The sequence below is a fragment of the Stegostoma tigrinum genome, chromosome 15 (assembly GCF_030684315.1).
Source record: "Stegostoma tigrinum isolate sSteTig4 chromosome 15, sSteTig4.hap1, whole genome shotgun sequence".
Lineage (NCBI taxonomy): Eukaryota > Metazoa > Chordata > Chondrichthyes > Orectolobiformes > Stegostomatidae > Stegostoma > Stegostoma tigrinum.
The window spans coordinates 2,076,237-2,097,976 of NC_081368.1; the positions used below are offsets into that span (position 1 = coordinate 2,076,237).

General features: G+C 42.5%; 1 protein-coding gene across 2 annotated transcripts in view; it reads left to right on the plus strand.

The window, feature by feature from the left end:
• LOC125458929 (transmembrane 9 superfamily member 2-like) overlaps positions 1 to 21,740 on the plus strand; it is a 134,080-nt gene that overhangs the window by 88,275 nt on the left and 24,065 nt on the right. For both annotated transcript variants that reach the window (XM_048544776.2, XM_048544778.2), the window contains 6 exons: positions 1,522 to 1,654; positions 5,792 to 5,911; positions 7,961 to 8,018; positions 10,869 to 11,028; positions 14,568 to 14,719; positions 16,773 to 16,884. In XM_048544776.2, coding sequence (XP_048400733.1) covers positions 1,522 to 1,654; positions 5,792 to 5,911; positions 7,961 to 8,018; positions 10,869 to 11,028; positions 14,568 to 14,719; positions 16,773 to 16,884 — 735 coding nt within the window. The remainder of the gene's footprint in view (positions 1 to 1,521; positions 1,655 to 5,791; positions 5,912 to 7,960; positions 8,019 to 10,868; positions 11,029 to 14,567; positions 14,720 to 16,772; positions 16,885 to 21,740) is intronic.

The following is a 21,740-nucleotide window of genomic DNA, read 5'->3' on the forward strand; positions in this document are numbered from 1 at the left end:
GGATGTGGTATATGTGAATTTAAGTAAGGCGTTTGATAAGGTTCTCCCTGGTAGGCTCATACAGAAAGTAAGGAGGCATGGGATAGGGGGAAATGTGGCCGATTGGATTCAGAACTGACTGACCCTGACAAGAGACAGGATGGAAAATATTCAACATGGTGCTCAGTTACTAGTGTGTACCATGAGGATCTGTTCTGGGTCCTGTTCGATTTGTGACTTCTGTAAATGATTTGGACGTAGGAACGGAAGGGTGGATTAGTATGTTTGCAGACGATACGAAGGTGGGTCGAGTTGTGGATGGTGCGGAGGGCTGCCCTCTGTTACAAAGGGACACTGATAGAATGCAGAGCTGGGCTGAGAAGCGGCAGTTGGAGTTTTACCCTGAAAAGTGTGAGGTGAATTGTTTTGGAAGGGCAGACTTGAAAGCAGGATACAGGGTTAACGGAAGGATTCTTGGCAGTGTGGAGGAGCAGAGGGATCTTGGGGTTCATTTTCACAATTCCCTGAAAGCTGCCACGTGGGTGGATAGAGTTGTTAAAAAGGGGTATGATGTGTTAGCTTTCATTAATAGAGGGATTGAGTTCAAGAGCCATGAAGTTATGTTTCAGATATACAAAAGCCTGTTCAGCCACATCTGGAGTGTTGTGTCCAATTCTGGTCGCCTCATTACAGGAAAGATGTAACTGCAAGATGTAAATTGCTACGGTAGTAGATTCGCCAACTTCAGGTACATTTAAGTCGTCATTGGATAAGCATATGGACGTACATGGAATAGTGTAGGTTAGATGGGCTTGAGATCGGTATGACAGGTCGGCACAACATTGAGGGCCGAAGGGCCTGTACTGTGCTGTAATGTTCTATGTTCAATGTGGAACTGTTGGAAAAGGTGCAGAGGAGATTTACCAGGATGTTGCCTGGGATGGAGGGAAGGTCTTGCAAGGAAAGGTTGAGACCGCTAGGGCTTTTCTCTTTAGAACGACAAAGAGAAGTGACTTGATAGAGGTGTACAAAATAATGAGAGGTATAGGTAGAGTGGACGACCAGACGCTTTTTCCTAGGGTGGAGGTAGCTATTACGAGGAGACATAGTTTTAAAGAGAGTGGAGGTAGATACAGGGAAGACGTTAGAGATAAGTTGTTTACTCGAGAGTGGTCAGGGCATGGAATGCATTGCTGGAGAGGGTAGTGGAGTCAGCCTCATTAGGGGCATTAAGCAGCTATTAGATAGGCACATGGATGATAGTATGAGGTCGGGGTGGAGGTTATTAAGACCTTAGGATTACGGTAAGTTAGGCACAACATCGTGGGCAGAAGGGCCTGTACTGTTCTATGATTAGGGATGGGGACCAAGCCAGAGTCCACCATGTGGCCATGTTGCTATAGAGTCGTTAGTTACACTGCTGCTTCCAAATTGTTACAGAGTGGCGGTGACTTTCAGCAGTTGGTTATAATAAACATTCATCGTTTTTGTGAACTGTTTTTTCTATCTCATGACAATAATGCATTTAACTATCCTGCACAGGAGGACGCTCAGGAAGAGTTTGGTTGGAAGCTGGTGCATGGTGATGTGTTTAGGCCTCCCAGGAAGGGAATGCTTTTATCTGTTTTCCTTGGTCAAGGAACACAAATCTTCATAATGATGTTTATCACTCTTTGTAAGTATTATTTGATAGATAGCAAAATACAGAACTGAATAACTAACTTCTGGTTTATTATTTTACCCTATTGAATGTTTCTAGGCTAGTTTCTGAAAATAGCCATATGGTTTACCTGCTTTTGTTGAATTTGGTCTAGTTTCTCAGTGCAGCTGTCCGAAGAGCAGTGGAATGTAGTGAAAATCCAGATAACTGAGGGAAAGTCTGAGTCTGTTGTCCGGTTGTCAGCAGTGGGAGGCGTGTTAGCTGGTTCATGGTTAGCTTAAAGCAGGAAGAGCCGATGGACAGGTGGGCAAACATCAGCGAGAGTAGAATGTTCATACTCTGCTAATTGTGGAGTTTACATGTTAAATCTTTTTGGAGGCTGCAGTAAATAATGCAAGTGACTGCAGTGCCTGCATTAATAATCCATCGTCTTGAGTTGAAATCCTCCCCTTTGAACCTGGTAATCAGAAACTTGAAGCTATTGTCTGTGATGAAATCACCAGATTGACACACAAGTTTACATGTTCCCATTGGTGAAGGAAACAAATAAAAACCGAAAGAGCTGCAGATGCTGGAAATCAAATGTAAACACCAACTGCTGGAAAACCTCAGCAGGTCTGCAGCATCTGTGGAGAGAAATCAATTTAAAATTTCGGGTTTGGTGACCCTTCCTCAGAATTGATGGTAACTAGGGATTTTTTTAATGCAGCAGACGGGAAGTAAGGACTAAACAAAAGATGGGGAGAGCGCCCAAGGGGACAGAGAACAATTGGTTAAACAAAATGGATAATGATCTGGCTAGGATAATGAATAGCTATTAATATGGACCGTTAGTGGCTGCTAACAGGTTGTGTGTGATAGCAGACAATGTAGTAATAAGGCCTGGGTGTGTGGAGGCTTGGGGTAAGAATGTGGGAGAAGCTGCCTCTGCTAAAATTGTTGAAATCTATTGAGCCCAGAAGGCTGTCGCATGTTACAATTTCTGTGGTTGCAAGGGAAGGTGCTATGGAGTGATTTTGGGGTGGGCGTGATGGATGTAGATGCTGAGACTGAAGGAGGAGTGGACTAGGGTGTCGAGAGGGAGCAGTCCTTGTGAAAGGATGAAGGAAGGGGAGTGTGTCTGGTGGCAGAAATAGTGGCTAATAGTCCCCTGGATGAGGATGCTGATGAAATGGTGGGTGAGGACAAAGGGGACCCTATCGCTCATGGTGGGGTGGCAGAGAGGAGCTGAAGGCTGAAGTACGGATGGTCAGACCAGATGAGGGCCCTGTCAACTATGGCGAAGGAAACATTGTCTTTCCCCTTAACCGGCCTGGATTGATAGCAATGCGGCTGACTACTAACTGCCTTCTGAAATGTTTGATTAAACATAGAAACCAGGATCAGGAGTAGGCCTTCAAACCTTTTGAACTTGCTCCAAAAATGCAATTTAATCATGATTGACCTTGGGTCTTAATGCCACATTCCTGCTTTGCCCTAAACCCCTGGATGCCTTTAATACCTTGAAAAAAAAATTACTTACCTGTTTCTTGAATAGATTCAATGATTTGGCCCCCACAGCCTTCTGTGATAACAAATTTGACATGTTTTCACTCAAAGGACAGTGAACCTGTTTCCTCATCTGTCGTTAGTAGCCTGCCTTGAATAAGGCTGTGACTCCTGGTTCTGTGCTCTCAGCCAGGGAAAAGATCGTCCCTGCACCTTTGTCTGTCCATCCCTGTTGGAATTTTAGTTAAGACCGCCATCTAACATCTGAATACAGACTCAGTAGAACCAGTATCTCCCTAGGCCTGTCGTCCTTGGTACCAACCTAGTGAGCGTCCGTTGCCTTGCCTCTATGACAAATATATCTTTTGGTCATGATCATCAAAAATGCTTGCAGTATTCCATGCGTCGTCCCATCAAGGCCCTGGAGTGAAACATCGCTACTTCTGAACTCTCATTATATTGCAGTGAATGCCAATGTAAAGAAATGCTTGCTGCACCTATCTGTCTGCTTTCATTGGCATACAAAGACATACAAATCCCTTCGCACATCTACACTTCCTAATATTTCACCATTAAAATAATACTTTGCCTTTTATTTTTCACACTAAACCATATAACTTTATAACAATTGTGCTCACTTGCCAATATTTGTTGACTTACCCAACTTATCTAAATCACTGAAGTCACTTTACACATACCCACAACTCTGAAACCCATCCAGTTTTATGGGTACCAAACTTGGAAATGTTGCATTTGGTTCTTTCTTCCAAGTCATAAAAATATTATATAGTGAATAGCTGGTGCCCCACTCATCAGTGCATTCCGCTGGGGGCGGGGAGGGGGAGGACTCGTTTATTCCCTCTTTATTTCCTTGCTATCGGTCAGTTGTTAACCCATGCAATACATTGCCTCCAATCCTGTGTGCTTTAAACTTGCCCACTAACCTTTTTTAAAAATTTAGGACCTAATCAAAAGTCTTTTAAAAATCCAAATGAACAGCATTCAAGTGCGGAGCTGGATGAACGCAGCAGGCCAGGCAGCATCAGAGGAGCAGGAAAGCTAACGTTTTGGGTTTCAGGGAAGAAGGGTCCCAACCTGAAGTGTGTGCATTCTTGCTCCTCTGATGCTGCCTGGCCTGCTGTGTTCCTCCAGCTCCATGCTGTGTTATCTCTCACTCCAGCATCGGCAGTTCTTACTATCTGTGCACAATGCTGACATTTTTTTTAGGGTGTGTCTCAATATTGGTTGTCAGCTAGGTGTTTTCAAGAAGAATGTTAGTGCCGTCGACATGAGGATGTTCAATTTGTACTAACACAGGAATCCACTTAGGCTATGTTGGTCTCAAAAATAGTTTCCTTTTGTGAAGTACAAGTTTCTGGTTTGAAGGTCAGCTCAGGGTTAGGTTCAGTGATAAGTTAATTTGAGAAATCTGGGAATGGAGGATATGAATTTTAAAAAGTTGCTTTTGTCAGTCAGACTTGTGTTTTCTTGGAAATTAACAATAAACGTGCTTAAAACAACATGATGTTGATTCAGAGAATAGGAAAAGCGAGTTTTGAGAAGATTTGTAGCTCAGGTTGAGGTTCTGGATGTAAGTTTGCTCGCTGAGCTGGAAGGTTCGTTTTCAGACATTTTGTCACCATTCTAGGTAACATCATCAGTGAGCCTCCGGTGAAGCGCTAGTGTTATGTCTCGCTTTCTATTTATCTGTTTTGGTTTCCTTGGGTTGGTGATGTCATTTCCTGTTTTTTTTCTCAGGGTGATAGATGGGCTCCAAATCAGTGTGTTTGTTGATGGAGTTCTGGTTGAAATGCCATGCTTCTAGGAATTCTCAAGCATGTCTCTCTTTGGCTCGTTCTAGGATGGATGTGTTGTCCCAATCAAAGTGGTGTCCTTCCTCATCTGTATGTAAGGATACTAGTGATAGTGGGTCATGTCTTTTTTTGAGATGACCCACTATCACTATCACTAGTATCGTTACATACAAATGAGGAAGGACACCACTTTGATTGGGACAACACATCCATCCTGGGACAAGCCAAACAGAGGCACACACGAGAATTCCTAGAAGCATGGCATTCCAACCGGAACTCCATCAACAAACACATTGATTTGGAGCCCATCTACTGTCCTCTGAGAAAATGAACAGGAAATGACATCACCAACCCAAGGAAACCTAACCAGATAAATAGAAAGCGGGACATAACACCAGCGCTTCACCAGAGGTTCACTGATGATGTTACCTAGAATGGTGACGAAATGAACCTTCCAGCTCAGCGAGCAAACTTGCATCCGGAATAGGAAAATTTTACAGGTGGGATTCTTTGTCAAAACAAGTATCAAGCTCCAGCATTAACTCTGTCTTCACAGACAATAGTTATAGAGTGAGCAAATCACTGTATGCAGAAAACTGAAGTTTATTTAGTTTTAGGATTCAGAGCAGAAAATCTAATGAGGGAGATAATTTCGACAAAAAGTTTTTAAACACTGACTCATAATCAGTTTGTGTGTGGGGATAAAAGTCTGCTTCTTTTACATGAAATGAATAGCAGAAAGACATCCATTACTTTACTGAAAAGCTGCATTCAGTTGAGAAAATTAAATCTCCAAGTTTCATTTCTTGCTCTTAATGAAAGATTTCATGTTTTTCTCCATCCTGTATAGTCCTCGCATGTCTTGGGTTTCTTTCACCTGCTAACCGAGGAGCATTAATGACTTGTGCTGTTGTTCTGTGGGTTTTGCTTGGAACACCGGCAGGATACGTTTCTGCCAGAATGTATAAGAGTAAGTGATGCATAGTGGAACTTTTTTTTTGTCACTGACTACTTTTGCCTTGCTAGATCAATCATGTTACTCATGAAGAAGATAATTGTGTTGCAAAAATATTAATACTCTAAAGCTGCTGCAGTTGATAAACTGGCACACAGTATTGTGTATGGCATGTGTCTCTAATGTTAAAATTGATTATCTGAGAAGCTATAATCAGTACTATTGTTTTTTCCATTTTTATTCAGTTTATAAACATCTAGATTTTGAAACCGGATCCACTGGGTGTATCAAGTACTAGATAAGCACGCTGCATTGTTGCCAATCAGATTAAGATCTGGGCAGTGAGTGTCTGGGTGGGATTGTCGTTCAGTCGGTCATTGCAGAATGGCCTGTTTGTGCACTGAGGGAATCCCATGATTCATGTAAAATCCGCAATTTACCTATCGTAGACCCATGTTAACAGAATACATAGGCCGGGTTTCTGTATTTGACAAGAAATACTATATATTACAAATTAAGATAGAGAAACTGGTCAAAAAAAAATGCTGTTATGGGTGGAGGCAAAACCTGGTAAGACATTCAGTGACTCCCTCCTTACAGGATTTGCTGAGATCCTTTTTCTCTTGCAGGACATGCTGGTTTTCAGTCTCAATTTCAATTGCCATCTTTTCCTTTATATTGATAAAACCTTTAGTTTTCTCAGGACAGTGACCTGAAAGGAATTTTGGCATTTATATGTATGTATTTGTCAATTAAAACATTCAAACTGAAGATTTAATAGCATCTTGGGTTTGTTTACTACTACTTCATCAGTGGTGTGACCCTTTGATCTTTTACTTATAAATTCTGTGTCTGACACTACCCCTTTCTCTAATGCCTGGAGGAGGAGTGGGGCTGCGAAAGCTTGTTTTCAAATATACCTATTGGACGATGACCTGGTGTGTGATTTCTGACCATTTAAATTGAGCTCCTGTAGTCACTGCTCATGTGGAAAGCAGACATTTCTGTTGCTCAAAAAAAACCCGACTTCATCTTGGCCATTGCTTCAGTGCAGCTAGTCTCAATATCTCCCCTCCTTACTAAGAATGGGAATTATTGTTTTGCATTACACTTTGTCTGCCAAACACCTTGGTTTTTGCTTTGGAGGAAGTGGGAAGTAGGCTGCGTGGAAATTAAGCAAGTAAAATTTTATTGACAATTGTACAGTGTAGAAACAGGCCATTGAGTCAAATGGGTCAGTATCAGCAATCACAGGCCTCTTGCATCTTACATCGTCTTGACTTTTCAGCATTATCATTCAACATGTGAACGATTGGAACGCAAATAAACTCAGTGATTTTTTTTCATGATTAGCTCATGAAATGCATGAGGTCTCCCATTCATGAGCAGCAGCAGCTGCCATTTTCCTAGTAGGAACCCAATAAGATTGGCCAAGTCCCATTGCTGTGATTTGTGGCTTCAGGCTTCAGGGGCATTTTTCAAAGCCAAAAGCAAGAGAAGGTTCTTTGACCACAATAAAACAAACTTGGGAAATTGCAAGCTGGAATTATTTTTTAAAATTTGAGAGGCGTGGGTGTCACTAACTGGCCAGCATTTATTAGCTGTTACGCTTTGTGACCGAAGTAGTTACCTACTTCCTTGACCTACTACAGTAATAACTGAACTAAACGTAGAATTTGCGGCCTTAGAGAAACAGGTTAACTTTGTCAAATCAGTGATCTTCTGTCAGATCTATTTGGGATTTCATTTAGCCATCCTATCCCTTATTGAAGAAAAAAGTTGCCTGTACAATTTAATTTGATACTAGTGTCTGGGTAAGAAGTTTAGCCAAGAAGTGTGACTGCATAAAATCTCAAATCATTTTCTTTACCATGATGGCTGAGTTCGGAACTGATTCTGTGTACCGTCATACTGGATTGGATCTTGACTGAAAGAAGGGAACACACCTAATCCAGCAAAGTTCAGGAATGACCACATGTTTGAAGTTGGATAAGATTTCAGTTCTCAGGATTATTTGTCAAAGTTTCACAGGATAATCTTTGGATAATTATGATTTTTCCACAGCATTTGGTGGTGAGAAATGGAAGACCAATGTTCTCCTGACTTCTTTTCTATGTCCTGGGTTAGTACTTGTCATCGCATTTCTATAGCTTGTAGAATCTATGCTTTGCTTTAACATTGGTAATGCACACTCTTTAATCAAATCACATCATTATGAATAGACAGAGCAAGATGAGAACTTTGCAGAAACGGTGCCATGTCATACAATTTTTACCCAATTTAACTGTGATGTGTATAATCATTGTTCCGTTAATTTTAGATTCCTGAAATAACAAGCTTAGTCTGAAAGTAATGGCTGCAGGGTATGGACAACTTGACTCTGACCCTGCCCTGATGTGGAGTACAGTCTCGGCTAATTTTCTATCTGAACTCCATCTTTCTGCACTGTTCCCATCTAATTTAAATCCTGTCTGATTTGAATTCCAGTAGTTACACCTGAATAAAAACATACCAAATTAAATCTAAAAGGTGTTTTGGGGATTCTTTGCAAGAATAGATGAAACAAGAGCAGGATTCAGCCATTCGGCCCCATCAGCTCTACAGTTTAAAATCTTTGCTAATCTGTGGTCTGAATGCTACGTTACTGACTATCCTTCGTAACCTTCGGTTCCTTTGTCAATCTATCCAAATCAGCCTTGAAAACATGCAATGACCCAGCCTCAGCTGCGCTCTCTAGAATTTCCACAGTTTAAAACTCAAAAAAAAAATTCTCCTGATCACAGGCTTAAATAGGAAACAGTTTATTTTAGAACTGTTTCCCTCAGTTTTAGTCTCTCCCATGAAGGACAATATCCTTTCAGCAATACCCTATCAGGATTTTTGCAAGAAGATCATCCCTGCACACATGGAGTGAGGTGGAGGGGGGAGGGTGATGCATGCAGAGTGAGGGTGGGGGGGGGGGCGGAGGGTGACGCACGCAGAGTGAGGGTGGTGGGGGGAGGGTGACACACGCAGAGTGAGGGTGGGGAGGGCGACACACATGCACACTCTCACCCAGCTGTCCAACCTTGTCTTATGATACAACAGTGTATTAATTATTGAAACATCTCTCAAGCATGTACTGTGTTTACATGCTGAAAAAATTATATTAGATTAATATTAAGGATGTATTTACAGAGCTGGTTGCAATGTGAAACCACAAGCTGCACTTTGGGTTCTGGCTTGGTTGTATGCATGGGCAGTTTAAAAACTAAAACTCTGGGATCCCTGATATGCAGTGTCGTGACACCTCCTTCTCCCCTTCCCCAGTCATTCAATGTGAAGCTTGTCCAACGCATCATCCTCTGACGTTTCCACCATCTGCAATCCAACCCCACCATCAAAGACATTTTTCCCTCCCCACCCTTGCCTGCTTTCCTGAGGGACCACTCTCTCCGTGACTCCCTTGTCCGCTCCACACTCCCTTCCAACCCCACCACACCCGGCACTTTTCCCTGCAACCGCAGGAAGTGCTACACCTGCTCCCACACCACCTCCCTCACCCCCATCTCAGGCCCCAAGGAGACTTTCCACATCAAGCAGATTATCACGTGCATATCTCCTAATGTGGTATACTGCATCAACTGTACTTGTTGTGGCTTCCTCTACATCGGGGAAACCAGTCTGGCTTGGGGACCACTTTGCAGAACACCTACGCTCAGTTTGCAGTAAACAACTGCACCTCCCAGTCGCGAACCATTTCAACTCCCCCTGCCATTCCTCAGATGACATATCCATCCTGGGCCTCCTGCAGTGCCACAACGATGCCACCCGAAGGTTGCAGGAACAGCAACTCAAATTCCGCTTGGGAACCCTGCAGCCCAATGGTATCAATGTGGATTTCACAAGCTTCAAAATCTACCCCCCCCCCCAACGCATCCCAAAACCAGCCCAGTTCATCCCTGCCTCCCTAACCTGTTTTTCTCACCTATCCCCTCTTCCCACCTCAAGCCACATCCCCATTTCCTTCCTATTAACCTCATTCCGCCCCCTTGACCAGTCCGTCCTCCCTGGACTGACCTATCCCCTCCCTACCTCCCCACTATGCTCACATCTGCAGGCCCCATCCCCAGCCCTTTAACTTGTCTGTCTCATCTCCACCTATCTTCTCGTCTATCCATCTTCAATCCACCACCCCCCCCCACCCCCATTTATTTCGGAACGCTGTTTCCCTCCCCCATTTCTGATGAAGATTCTAGGCCCGAAACAGGAGCTTATCTGCTCGTCTGATGCTGCTTGGCCTGCTGTGTTCTTCCAGCTCTACACCTTGTTATCTCAGAAAGTAGGCAACCCTGGTTTAATTATTCTGTTGATAGATTAGGAGATTTGTGTTGAAATTATTGGTGGGCTGATTTACATAGCACCTGGATCCTGTTTGTTTGTATTTTTTATTTTCTGCACGATCAGTGCTCTGTCTTACACTTCTTTGTTTGATTCTTCCTCCCTAGCACCAGCCCTAAGCTTTCCAGTTTAATTTTAGTTATTTTTAATTGTCTTGCACATTTGCTGTATTTGTTGAGCGCTTGAGCTCCTTCATTCATGGGATGAGGACATCTGAGTTGCATGATGCAGACAGTATGAGCTTATACAAAATACTTCACCTCCCATTTTTTTAGTTTAAACTTTGACTTTCTTTGACACATGAAAAAATCTTAAGATTTTAAGAAATGTTATCATATTCTTCTGTAAAACAAAATGGTTTCGGGTTTCTGTTATTGGCCCTGGCCCCACCCCCACCGTGTAACCATTAAACTCAAACAGTCTGTCATTAGTGCAACTGAGTCTTATAACACTGTACACCTGGATTAATTTGATTTGTACAAAGTAAACAACAGATGTAGAAGCAGTGTACATAGGATGGTGAAGTTTTTCTTAGAATGTCTGATGAAACGATGCTGCTATGCTAATAAGGCAATGTTATTTCCATTCACAGAGTTGTCTTCATTGATTTCTTTATTACAAATCTCATCCTTTGGGTAGAAGGATCATCTGCTGCCATTCCTTTTGGAACACTCGTGGCAATTTTGGCGATGTGGTTTGGAATTTCAGTGCCACTGACTTTTGTTGGTGCTTATTTTGGATTTAAAAAAAGAGTGAGTTTCTCAAAATAGTCATTGCTCACACACTTGTAAACTGAAGTTATTTCAACTGTGTGTACTTAAAATTGCAGGAATTTTTTTTTCTGGGACACATCCAAACCCCTAAAACTGCTTATAGCTGAACCAAAGCAATGGGACATGGGTCAAATTTGTGAAAAGTGAATTTTGAACAAACTCTTGGAGGTTTGCCTCACCTGCTGTAATCAACCAGTTGTAGTTTACTAACCAGGTTAGTTCAGACAGGATATTCGTCTAACAAAAAATATGTGGGTAGGTTTTCAGGTAAATGAGACTAAGTGGGAATCAAGAACACTTGTCAGAGCCTAGGTTATGACTAAACTGCGTTTAATTTGTTGATGTAAATGTTATATAAAATGGTCCAAAACATTAAGGATTAAAAGTGCAGGAGAGCCTGCAATGTTCTGGTAAATTGTCTCAAGACTTAGTAGAAATACACCTGTGTACCTTCTTTCAAATGGAAGCAGGTAAATCTGAACAGAGGAAAAGCCCATCACACTTGGAATTTGGAGTCTGTATGTAATTACTCTCTCATGGACTTCTCACATACCAACTTGTTCTGTGTGTCAGTTAGTAACATTAATTTTCTTGGATCATCCCTGAAAAGATTAGGTGCATGCAGCTCTTTTCTAAGTTCTCCTCTGTTTCATCATTAAGACTGGCAATAATTATGTGGGATTTGAGGAAATGTGTACCTGGCTTTGTGAAATAATGTAAATCTGGTACAAATTGTCAATATTTAAAGGTGGGTCATTTGTAAAACCAGCAGTGCAGTTATCTTAATATAATTGAATCTATGGCATTGCATTCAATACATATGTATTATAAGTCCAACTGTTTGAGTTATTGTTTTCCCATACTCCTGTTGTGAGAAAATTGCATTTCTTGTAAGCAAGTGAGCATATATCGGATGTTTAGAATGTCTTTGTAGAGGATTGGTACAATTATCACTAGCAAGTTGTTTTATTTAACACATTTATATTTGAATCATACCTGTCACTAAGAGAGATGGTTGTGGTTGCCCGATGTATAGCACTATTTGTGCAGACTCATGCTACTGAAGCAGTCCATGTCCAAGTGCAGCAAGACCTAAACAATGTCTACGTTTGGGCTGACAAGTGAGAAATAACACTTTACATGTGCCAGACTATGGTCATGTCCAACGAGAAAGCCCAACCGTCACCTGTTGACATTCAATGGCATTACCATCATTGGATCCCAACTGTTAACATCCTGGGATTACAGTGGACCAGAAATATAATGGATTAGCTGTAAATGTATTGTGGCTATAAGAGATCAAAGGTTAGGAGTCCTGCATTGAGAAACTACCCTCCTGATCCTCCAAAACTTGCCCATCATCTATAAGGGATAATGGGAACTGCAGATGCTGGGGAATCCGAGATAACAAAGTGTGGAGCTGGATGAACACTGCAGGCCAAGCAGCATCTCGGGAGCACGAAAGCTGATGTTTCAGGCCAAGACCCTTCTTCAGAAAAGGATCAGACCCCAATCCACCAACTCTTCCCGCAACGCTCCAAGTCTCTACTCTGCTTCACACCAGTTCTCAGCTGCCTTGCTGTCGCCAGCCACCATTCCAGGGTTCGCCAGCTCAACCATTCTTCTCCAGTTAAAACCAAGTGATGAAGGGTCTAGTCCCAAAATGTCAGCTTTTGTACTCCTAAGAAGCTGCTTGGCCTGCTGTGTTCATCCAGCTCCACACTTTGTTATTACCATCTATAAGGCACAACTTGCGAGCATGATGGAATACACCTCACTTTCCTGGATTGGTTCAGCTCCAGCAGCACTCGCAAAGCTGAGCATCACATTCAGTCCCTCCACAATCGACATCTTGCAGCACCACTATGTAACTGTCTACTGGATACACTGCAAAAGTTAACCAAGGCTCCTTAGATGGGGCCTTTGAAAGCCCCAGTCAACACCATCTAGTAGACAGGCATCAGATGCAAAGGATCCTGACAAGATGGTGGCAGAGTAAGACAGTCCAGCTGGAGCTTGTTTACTCCACCTGTTCTTTCTCCTTTTTTTTTCTTCCTTTTTCTCCTATTTCTCCCCTCTTTTCTGTGCTTTTTTCCCCCTCAACCGATAACTTGGATTTAACCGGAGAAGAATGGATGTGCTGGCGAGCCCCGGAGCGGGGGCTGGCATGGGGGAAGACAGCTGAGAACTGGTGTGAAGCAGGGTGGAGACTTGGAGCGTTGCGGGAATAGTTGATGGATTGGGGTCTGACGCAGGCAGTCAGACCACATGTGGAAGCCCCTGTGTTGAGCCACTGCAACGTAATGTTTATTTGCATTTCTTAATCTGGCTGCAGTATCTATCCTTTTAACTGTTGTATTTATGACTTTTACTTCAGTGATTCTCCAGCACATGTCACTACTTTTTTATTCTTCTGTTATGCCTAGTACCTGCCTACTTGTACCTAACATGGCACCATAAGAGGTGAAATTGTAGAACTTTTCACTGTCCTCCAGTAATTCTGTGCTAGAGTACACATGACAATAAAGGATATTCTAATTCTAAAGCTGCCATCCTGACTCGCAGTACATAGCTGTTGCTTCAGTGTTATTATGTCACAATGGTTGAATTTTCTTCCTAATACCAGTGGGTGTATTTTGCACCAAATGGACTGCTACTGTTCAAGAACCTAGCTCACCACCACACCATGCCTTTGACAGAATTTCCTAAAGCCTTGAGCTTGACCACTTGAAAGAAAACGACAGCAGGAGCACATCATTTGGACATTATTGATGTAACAGCATTGTGCGAGCACTTTAACATAATGCTCTTCGGCAACTCAAGAAAGTGGCTTACCACCACCTTGTCAATCAGTTGTTGAAGGGCAATAAATGCCAGCTTGCTGGTAATCCTTGCATGCTGAGGTTTTTTTGTGGGGTTTAACAGGCATCAATCGATGAGGGAAGTCAAACAGCAAATGAGTAGGATTGTAAATTGTAGAGGTGTTGACATCTATGTGAGGAATGTGACGTGTAATTGAAATCCTGCAGTCAGTGTTTTACTTTCAGAATGAAGCAAGTGAAAGCCTTAATGTGCAGGGCGTTCGTTACGGGTGATGCTGTCATTTGAGTGCTGTCTTCGCTCACTTCACTTAGGCCCATGCTGATAACTAAATCTATTTTAAGAATTTTTCAGAATATTTGAGTGCAGCTTACTGATACATTACACTTTAGCTCTGGGAAGAGTTGGTCTGTATAGGGATGGAAGGATACAGCACACTAAAATTGTAAATACGCAATAAAAACTTGACAGACTAGACCCTTTATGAATTGAAGTGCATTTTAATTTGTAGCTAGCAATCCATTAAACCTGCACTGGTGCTTGAAGAAGTAATTGGTTATAGGGTGTTTCTTTGGTATTGTGTGCATGCTTTGGTTCTGTTCTTTCAAAACAAAAATTACACACCTAAATGTAGTAACAATAATAAGAATGGTAGTTATCAATGGCACATTAAATTTTTATTACTTTATTTCTTTCAGCCTATCGATCATCCTGTCCGCACAAATCAAATTCCACGTCAAATCCCAGAGCAGTCATTCTTTACAAAACCTTTACCAGGCATTGTTATGGGTGGCATCCTACCTTTTGGCTGCATTTTCATACAACTGTTTTTTATTTTGAACAGCATCTGGTGAGTTGAAATAGATTGTGAAAACTAATTGGGTGCTTTCTAAGAATCTGGAGTTTGACGTTCTGAAATATCAATATATTATTGATCTCTGTAAGTTATAGAATATTATAGCCAAGAAATGGAAAAGCGAAATATTGTGGTTGCTGGAAATTTGAAAGATAAACAGAACATGCTGGAAATATGTGGCAGGTCAGGCAGCATAGAATCTCAGTATAGAAAAGGCCTTCAGCCCACCGAGTCTGAACTAAACAAGACCACTCCAAATCTACACCCAGTGATAATGGGAACTGCAGATGCTGGAGAATCCAAGATAATAAAATGTGAAGCTGGATGAACACAGCAGGTCCAGCAGCATCTCAGGAGATGCTGCTGGGCCTGCTGTGTTCATCCAGCCTCACATTTTATTATCCAAATCTACACCCATCCCACTTTCTAGCACTTGGCCCATAGCCTTGAATACTATGACATTTCAAGTGCCCACGTACATACTACTAAAAGGTTGTGAGGTTTCTCACCTCATTGACCCTTCAGGCAGTGCACTCCAGATATTCATCACACTGGGTGAAAAAAACAAATCACGTTCAACTTGAGTTCACTTGTCAACGAAGGAAAATGGCTACCTCCCATCCATGCCCGTCACATCTCTCAGACTGCATTCAGGACTCCTTATTGCCTTCTCCATTGTAAGCAAAACAATGCCAGCTTATCCAGCCTCTCCTGCACTGAAATGCTCCACCCTAGGTGACATCCTGGTGCACCTCCTCTGCACTCCATCCAGTGCAATCACATACTTCTGATAGTGCAGAGCACAGTGCTGAAGCTGTACTTAATCAAAGCCCTATGTAGGTTTGATTTAACCTTTCTCCTCTTACAACCTGTGCTGCAACTGATAAAGGCAAATGTCCCTTATGCTGCTTTAAGATACAGGGACAACAGTTAGGCCATTTAGCCCTTCTAGCCTGCAGCACTATTCAGTAGGATAATGGTTGATCTGGTAGTCCTCCTATCCACTTTCCTCACTTTTCTCTGCAACCCTTGAGTCTGCTACTGCCTAAGAATCTATGTCCCAGCCTTAAATGTACAGTCTACCCTCGCAGCTGTCTGTGACAAGGAGTTAAGACTTCCAATCCTCCTGAGAGAGGACCCACCCCGGCCCCATCCTGGTAACTATCTTACTAACCTGTCCTCTGGCCTTCAGGAATCTGTGGGTAAGGTCCCCAAGGCCCCTCTGTTTCTCTGACCTATCTAGTACCTTGGCATTCATTGAGTACTCCCTTGTCTTGTTCCTTCGAAGTGCAACGCCTCATGCTTGTGAGGATTGAATTCCATTTGACTAAGTGATCTTTATTTTCCACAACCCAAGACCATCTTCTTCACCATCAACCTCCTGATTAATCTTTGTTGTTCATAAACTTGCTTATTACCTGTCCCAACTGCCACATTTCCTTCTGTCATTTATGTGTTCATGGAATATGTTTGCAATCTGAAGGGGGTGTGTTTGGAAAGCTGGCCCCAGTCACTGTTTGGTTTCCTGTGTTCAGGAAGCAACATTGTCATCACCAGAATTCACTTGATAGAATCGCAAGAAATGTTTGTGAATTGTTGTTTTACCTGGAAGGAGTCTTTGGCACCTTGGCCAGTGAAGAATGAAGAGATAAAAGGGGCAGGTATTATGCTCTGAGAAGGGAATTTAATTACACATGAAGTAGGAGCAAAAATAGGCCATTCATTCCTTGTAATCTGCTCTGCCATTCAGTAAGGTCAAGGCTAATCTGTTGGCCATTCAAACTTAAGGTACCTTGGCTGCCTCATACAAACTGAAGTGCAAGCCTTCCAGCAAGTTTTTTTTTTGTAATACAGAAATATCTAATTTTTTTTACTGGTTCAAAAGTTTTCCCCTTTGATTTATTTATTTGTAATTTCAATTGTTTCAATCCTCAAGGCATTATTTCATCGTTGCTTGGGTGATGCTTCATTTGAAATTGAAATTGGTGTTTTTAATCAATACTTCCAAATATTTGCCTTGTATTAATTAATAACATTTCATTTTCAGGTCACATCAGATGTATTACATGTTTGGATTCCTGTTCTTGGTGTTCATCATTCTGCTCATAACATGCTCAGAAGCCACCATCCTACTCTGTTACTTTCACCTTTGTGCAGAGGTTTGTACTCCCAAGCTTGTCAATACTATAGTAATATAGTAGCAATTCTTGTCAAAACATTACAGCAACAGGGATAGTAATGTGAGAGATAATGGGAACTGCAGATGCTGGAGAATCCAAGATAATAAAATGTGAGGCTGGTGAAGTGTCTAGGCCCGAAACGTCAGCTTTTGTGCTCCTGAGATGCTGCTTGGCCTGCTGTGTTCATCCAGCCTCACATTTTATTATCAAGGATAGTAATGTGTAGTGTCTTCTGTACTTGCTTTCAGTACTGTTTCTTTTTAGTGAAGCTTTGGAAGAAGTTTAAAATGATTAGTTGTCACCAGGGAGGTATGAAGAATATGAAACTCAATTTATCAATAATTGACCAATTCGCTAAAACCCTTTAGACTGCACCTTCCAGACTTGCCACCAAGAGCAGCAGATATATGGCAACATGACTATCTCCAAGTCTCTTCTCTCCTCTCGCCTCCCACCCCAATCCAATCCACTAACCATCCTGACTTGGAAATACATTGCCATTCCTTCGGTGTTGCTGAGTCAACATCTTTGGGTCTACCTACCTACGGGAACCCATCAGCTCAAGAGGCAGTTTGCCACCATCTTGAGGGCAACTGGGAATAGGCTGTATAATCCTGGACCAGCCAGTACATCGGTGTCCTGTGAACGAACAGGAGAAACTATAATTATGAGAAGTAACTAGTGAAGACACGAGAGGATTATTTCTACTGAAGCAGAGGAGATGAGGAAAAAAAAACTTGAGGTTTTTGCGTTATATGGGGTTCAATATTAAGTTCTTGTTGATTAGCATTTTAAGTGATCACCTTCAATAATTTAGTGGGAATCTTAAAACCAAATTTTGGAGGTACGGAAACTTATATGAAAGTTCATGCTTGGCTGGACTGTTATTTGGAGGTGGGTGGCTTTTAGTATTATTTAGAGGATTACTTTCTGAAAGTGGTGTAACTTCCATTCCTGTAACTTTCATGGACCAAATGATAGAACTGTGTGGCATCTGATTGTACCCAGGCCTGTGTTAAAGGGAGGTCAAAGCTTCTATTCCTTTTAATAGAAGCTTTACTGAAGTTTCCTCCGAAGGTAATTATCAAATTAGTTAGTACCGTGAACTCTTAGTGTGGGTTGCAGACAGCCTCCTGCCCGATTTCTGTTTTTTAAAAAAAAATCTAATATATTTAATTGCTTCTGTTAGCTCAAAGCTGTAAAATTTGTGGACGAATTGGAAATAGGCCTGGGATCCTGCTCTTGACTACCATCTAGTGACTGCTAGAGATAATGGGAACTGCAGATGCTGGAGAATTCCAAGATAATAAAATGTGAGGCTGGATGAACACAGCAGGCCAAGCAGCATCTCAGGAGCACAAAAGCTGACGTTTCGGGCCTAGACCCTTCATCAGAGCTGATGAAGGGTCTCGGCCCGAAACGTCAGCTTTTGTGCTCCTGAGATGCTGCTTGGCCTGCTGTGTTCATCCAGCCTCACATTTTATTATCTAGTGACTGCTGTTGGTAGTCTGTGTATAGGATTGGCTTTGCTTTGAAATGGTGTTAAATTTCTGTCTGTCTCAGGATGGTCACTTGGGTCATGGGCTCAGAGTCCCCATGCTACCGGTAGAGCTGCACCCTGATGATTATGATGTGCGAATTGTTGTAATCCATTTAATAGTTGCCTCTTCCTTTTTGTGATGTTTCATTTATCTTTATTAACATGTCCTGAATTGGATTCAAAAAGGTGCAGCTCTTTCTGAAAAATTTTTATTTACTTGAAGTACTTCTGACTTATTAATATTATGTCCACAAAGATACACCCTCCATCCCCAAACCCACCCCCCCCCCCCCCCCCCCCCCATCCACCAATACACACTCGTTCTCATCCACACATCCAAACTAAAACTGTCTTACGTAGAACATAGAACAGTACAGCACAGGAACAGGCCCTTTGGTCCACCATGTCTATGCCAACTATCATGTCATTCTAAACTAGTCCCCTCTGCTTCCACATGGTCCACATCCCCGTCTTCCCTGTCTGATTGTGTCTAAATGCCTTTTAAAATGCTTCTTAAATGTTGCTGTCATATCTGATTGTACCCCCTCTTGCCTGTCACATCTCCTTTTAAACCTCCCCCTTTCCGGTAAACCTTTATCCCTGATATTTGACATTTCCATCCTGGGAAAAAGACTCTGACTATCCACTCAATATACTTTGATCAGGTCACCCCTCAGCCTTCAAAAGCTCCAATTCACATTTGCCTAACTGCTCCTAGCTAATTCAGTCCAATCCAGGCAACATCTTGGTATAACATCCTTTTCCCCCTGTCTAAAGCCTCCACACTTCCATCCTATCACAGAACAGCGCAGTGCTTGACACGTGGCCTCGCCGTTTTATGTGACTCAGCATGACTGGTCACCCTTTAGATTCAGTGCCTCGACTGAAGACAGGCATGCCTTTTGCGGCCTTTTCTACCTTATCCACTTGCATTGTCATTGTCAGGGTGCTTTGGACACGCACCCCAAGTTCCCTCTGCACATCTGTGCTCCTAAGGGTCCTGCCATTTACTATGGTACTGTTCACGTTTGACCTTTTGGAAATGCATCACCTCGTTTGTCGTCTGCTATTTCTCCCCGCCCCCAGCTGATTTATATCCTGCTGTACCGTTTGACAACCTTCTTGCTGTCTACAATACAATTGCGACAGCATGGTGGTTCTGGTTAGCACTGGCCAGGCACCCAGATTAGATTCCACCCTAAGGTGACTGTGTGGGGTTTGCATGTGTCTGTGTGGGTTTCCTCTGGGTGCTTCGGTTTCCTCACACAGTCCAAAAATGTGCAAGCTAAGTGGATTGGCCATGGAAAATTGCCCGTAGTGTTGGGGGATTTGTAGATTAGGTGGGTTATAGGGCGATGGGTCTGGGTGGGATGATCTGAGAGTCATTGTGAACTTGTTGGGCTGAAGGGCTGGTTTCCACGTTGTAGGGATTCTATGATTTATGAATACCTTCAATTTTCATGTCATCTGCAAACTTACTAGTCAGCTCACCTACATTTTCATCCAAACCATTAATATACATTATAAATAGCAGAGGTCCCAGCATTGATCCTTGGGAATGGCCACTGTCCTCCTGTCAGAAAAACACCCCTCCACAATTGCCCTCTGTCTTTTATTTTGTATCTGATGTACCAACTCACTGGGAATCCTAGGTGCCAATCTACTATGAGGGACCTTGTCAATGGCTTCAGTAAAGTGCATGTAGACAACATACATTGCCCAATACCATCAATCATCTTTGACACTTTCCTCAAATAGCTCTATCAGATTTGAGACAAGATCTCCTCTGCGTAAACCAGGGCTGAATGTCCCTAATAAGTCTGTACATTCTCAAGTGAGACCGTAAATCCTGTCCCTAAGAATCTCCTGCAATAATTTCCCTCCACTAATGTCACCTCATGGCCCTCTAATTTCCTGCATTATCCTTGTTACCCTCATTAATCAAAGGAATAATATTGGCTAATCAGACTTCTGGGACCAAGCCTGCCAAAATAGAGGGTACAAAGTTCTGTCGAGATCACAGAAATCTCCTCCCTTGGCATCCTGATAGATCCCATGAGACCCTGTGGTCTTCTCTACCTTAATGTTTTTCACGTTATCCAAAAGCAGTTCCTCCTTGATATCAACGTACTCTACCCTCGTCTTAACAGTATCCGTGTCCTTCTCGGTGTATACCGATGTGAAATAATCGTTAAGGGCCTTGCCTATTACCTCTAGCTCCATGCATAAATTCCCTCATTTGTCTTTGAGTGGGCATATCTTTCCACTTGCTACCCTCTTGCTCCTAACATGTGTGAAATATCTGGGATTCTCTTTAATCCTGTCTGATGAAGGGTCTAGGCCCGAAAAGTCAGCTTTTGTGCTCCTGAGATGCTGTTTGGCCTGCTGTGTTCATCCAGCTTCACACTTTATTCTCTTTAATCCTACTTGCTAAAGGACATTCAGTGGCCCCTTTTCTCCCCCCGGTTCCTTATGTTCATTTCTGTTTCCATTATATTCCTCAAAGGCCTTGTTTGTTTTTGGTTTCCTAAACCTTACATATGTTTCCTTTGATAACAAAGTGTGGAGCTGGATGAACACTGCAGGCGAAGCACCATCATAGGAGCAGGGAAGCTGATGTTTCGGGCCTAGACCCTTCATCAGAAATGTATTTCTGATGAAGGGTCTAGGCCCGAAACATCAGCTTTCCTGCTGCTCAGATCCTGTTTGGCCTGTTGTGTTCATTTATCTCTACACCTTGTTATCTCGGATTCTCCAGCATCTGCAGTTCCTACTATCTTTGATATGTTTCCTTTGTCTTTTTGACTGAAGTTTCAATACTTCTCGGCATCTGGGGTTCCTGAGTCTTGCCGTTCTTATGTTGCATCCTTACAGTTATATGCTGGTCCTGAGCTCTGACCTTTTTAAAGCACTTTCACGTGTCACGTGGGGATTTGCTCTCAAACAGCTGCCCCAAATCTTTAAGTTCTCCAGTTTCTGCCTGATACTTCCTCCAATTTGGCACTTTCACCTGATGACCAGTCTTATCCTTGTCCATAACTCTCCTAAAACCTAAGGAATTGTGATCACTTCCCAAAATGCTTCCCCATTAAATGTTCAATGTACTAGCCAGGTTCATTCCCTAATACAAGGCCTCGTATAGCCCCTTGCCTTGTTGGGCTATCTACATATTGTTTCAAGAACCTAACACCATCTGAACCATCTAATCCCTGGTACTGTGGGAGTCCTAGTCAATGTTGGAAGTTAGTCACCTGCTGCAACAACCTTGTTGTTCTTTGACACTGGGTCCTCCACG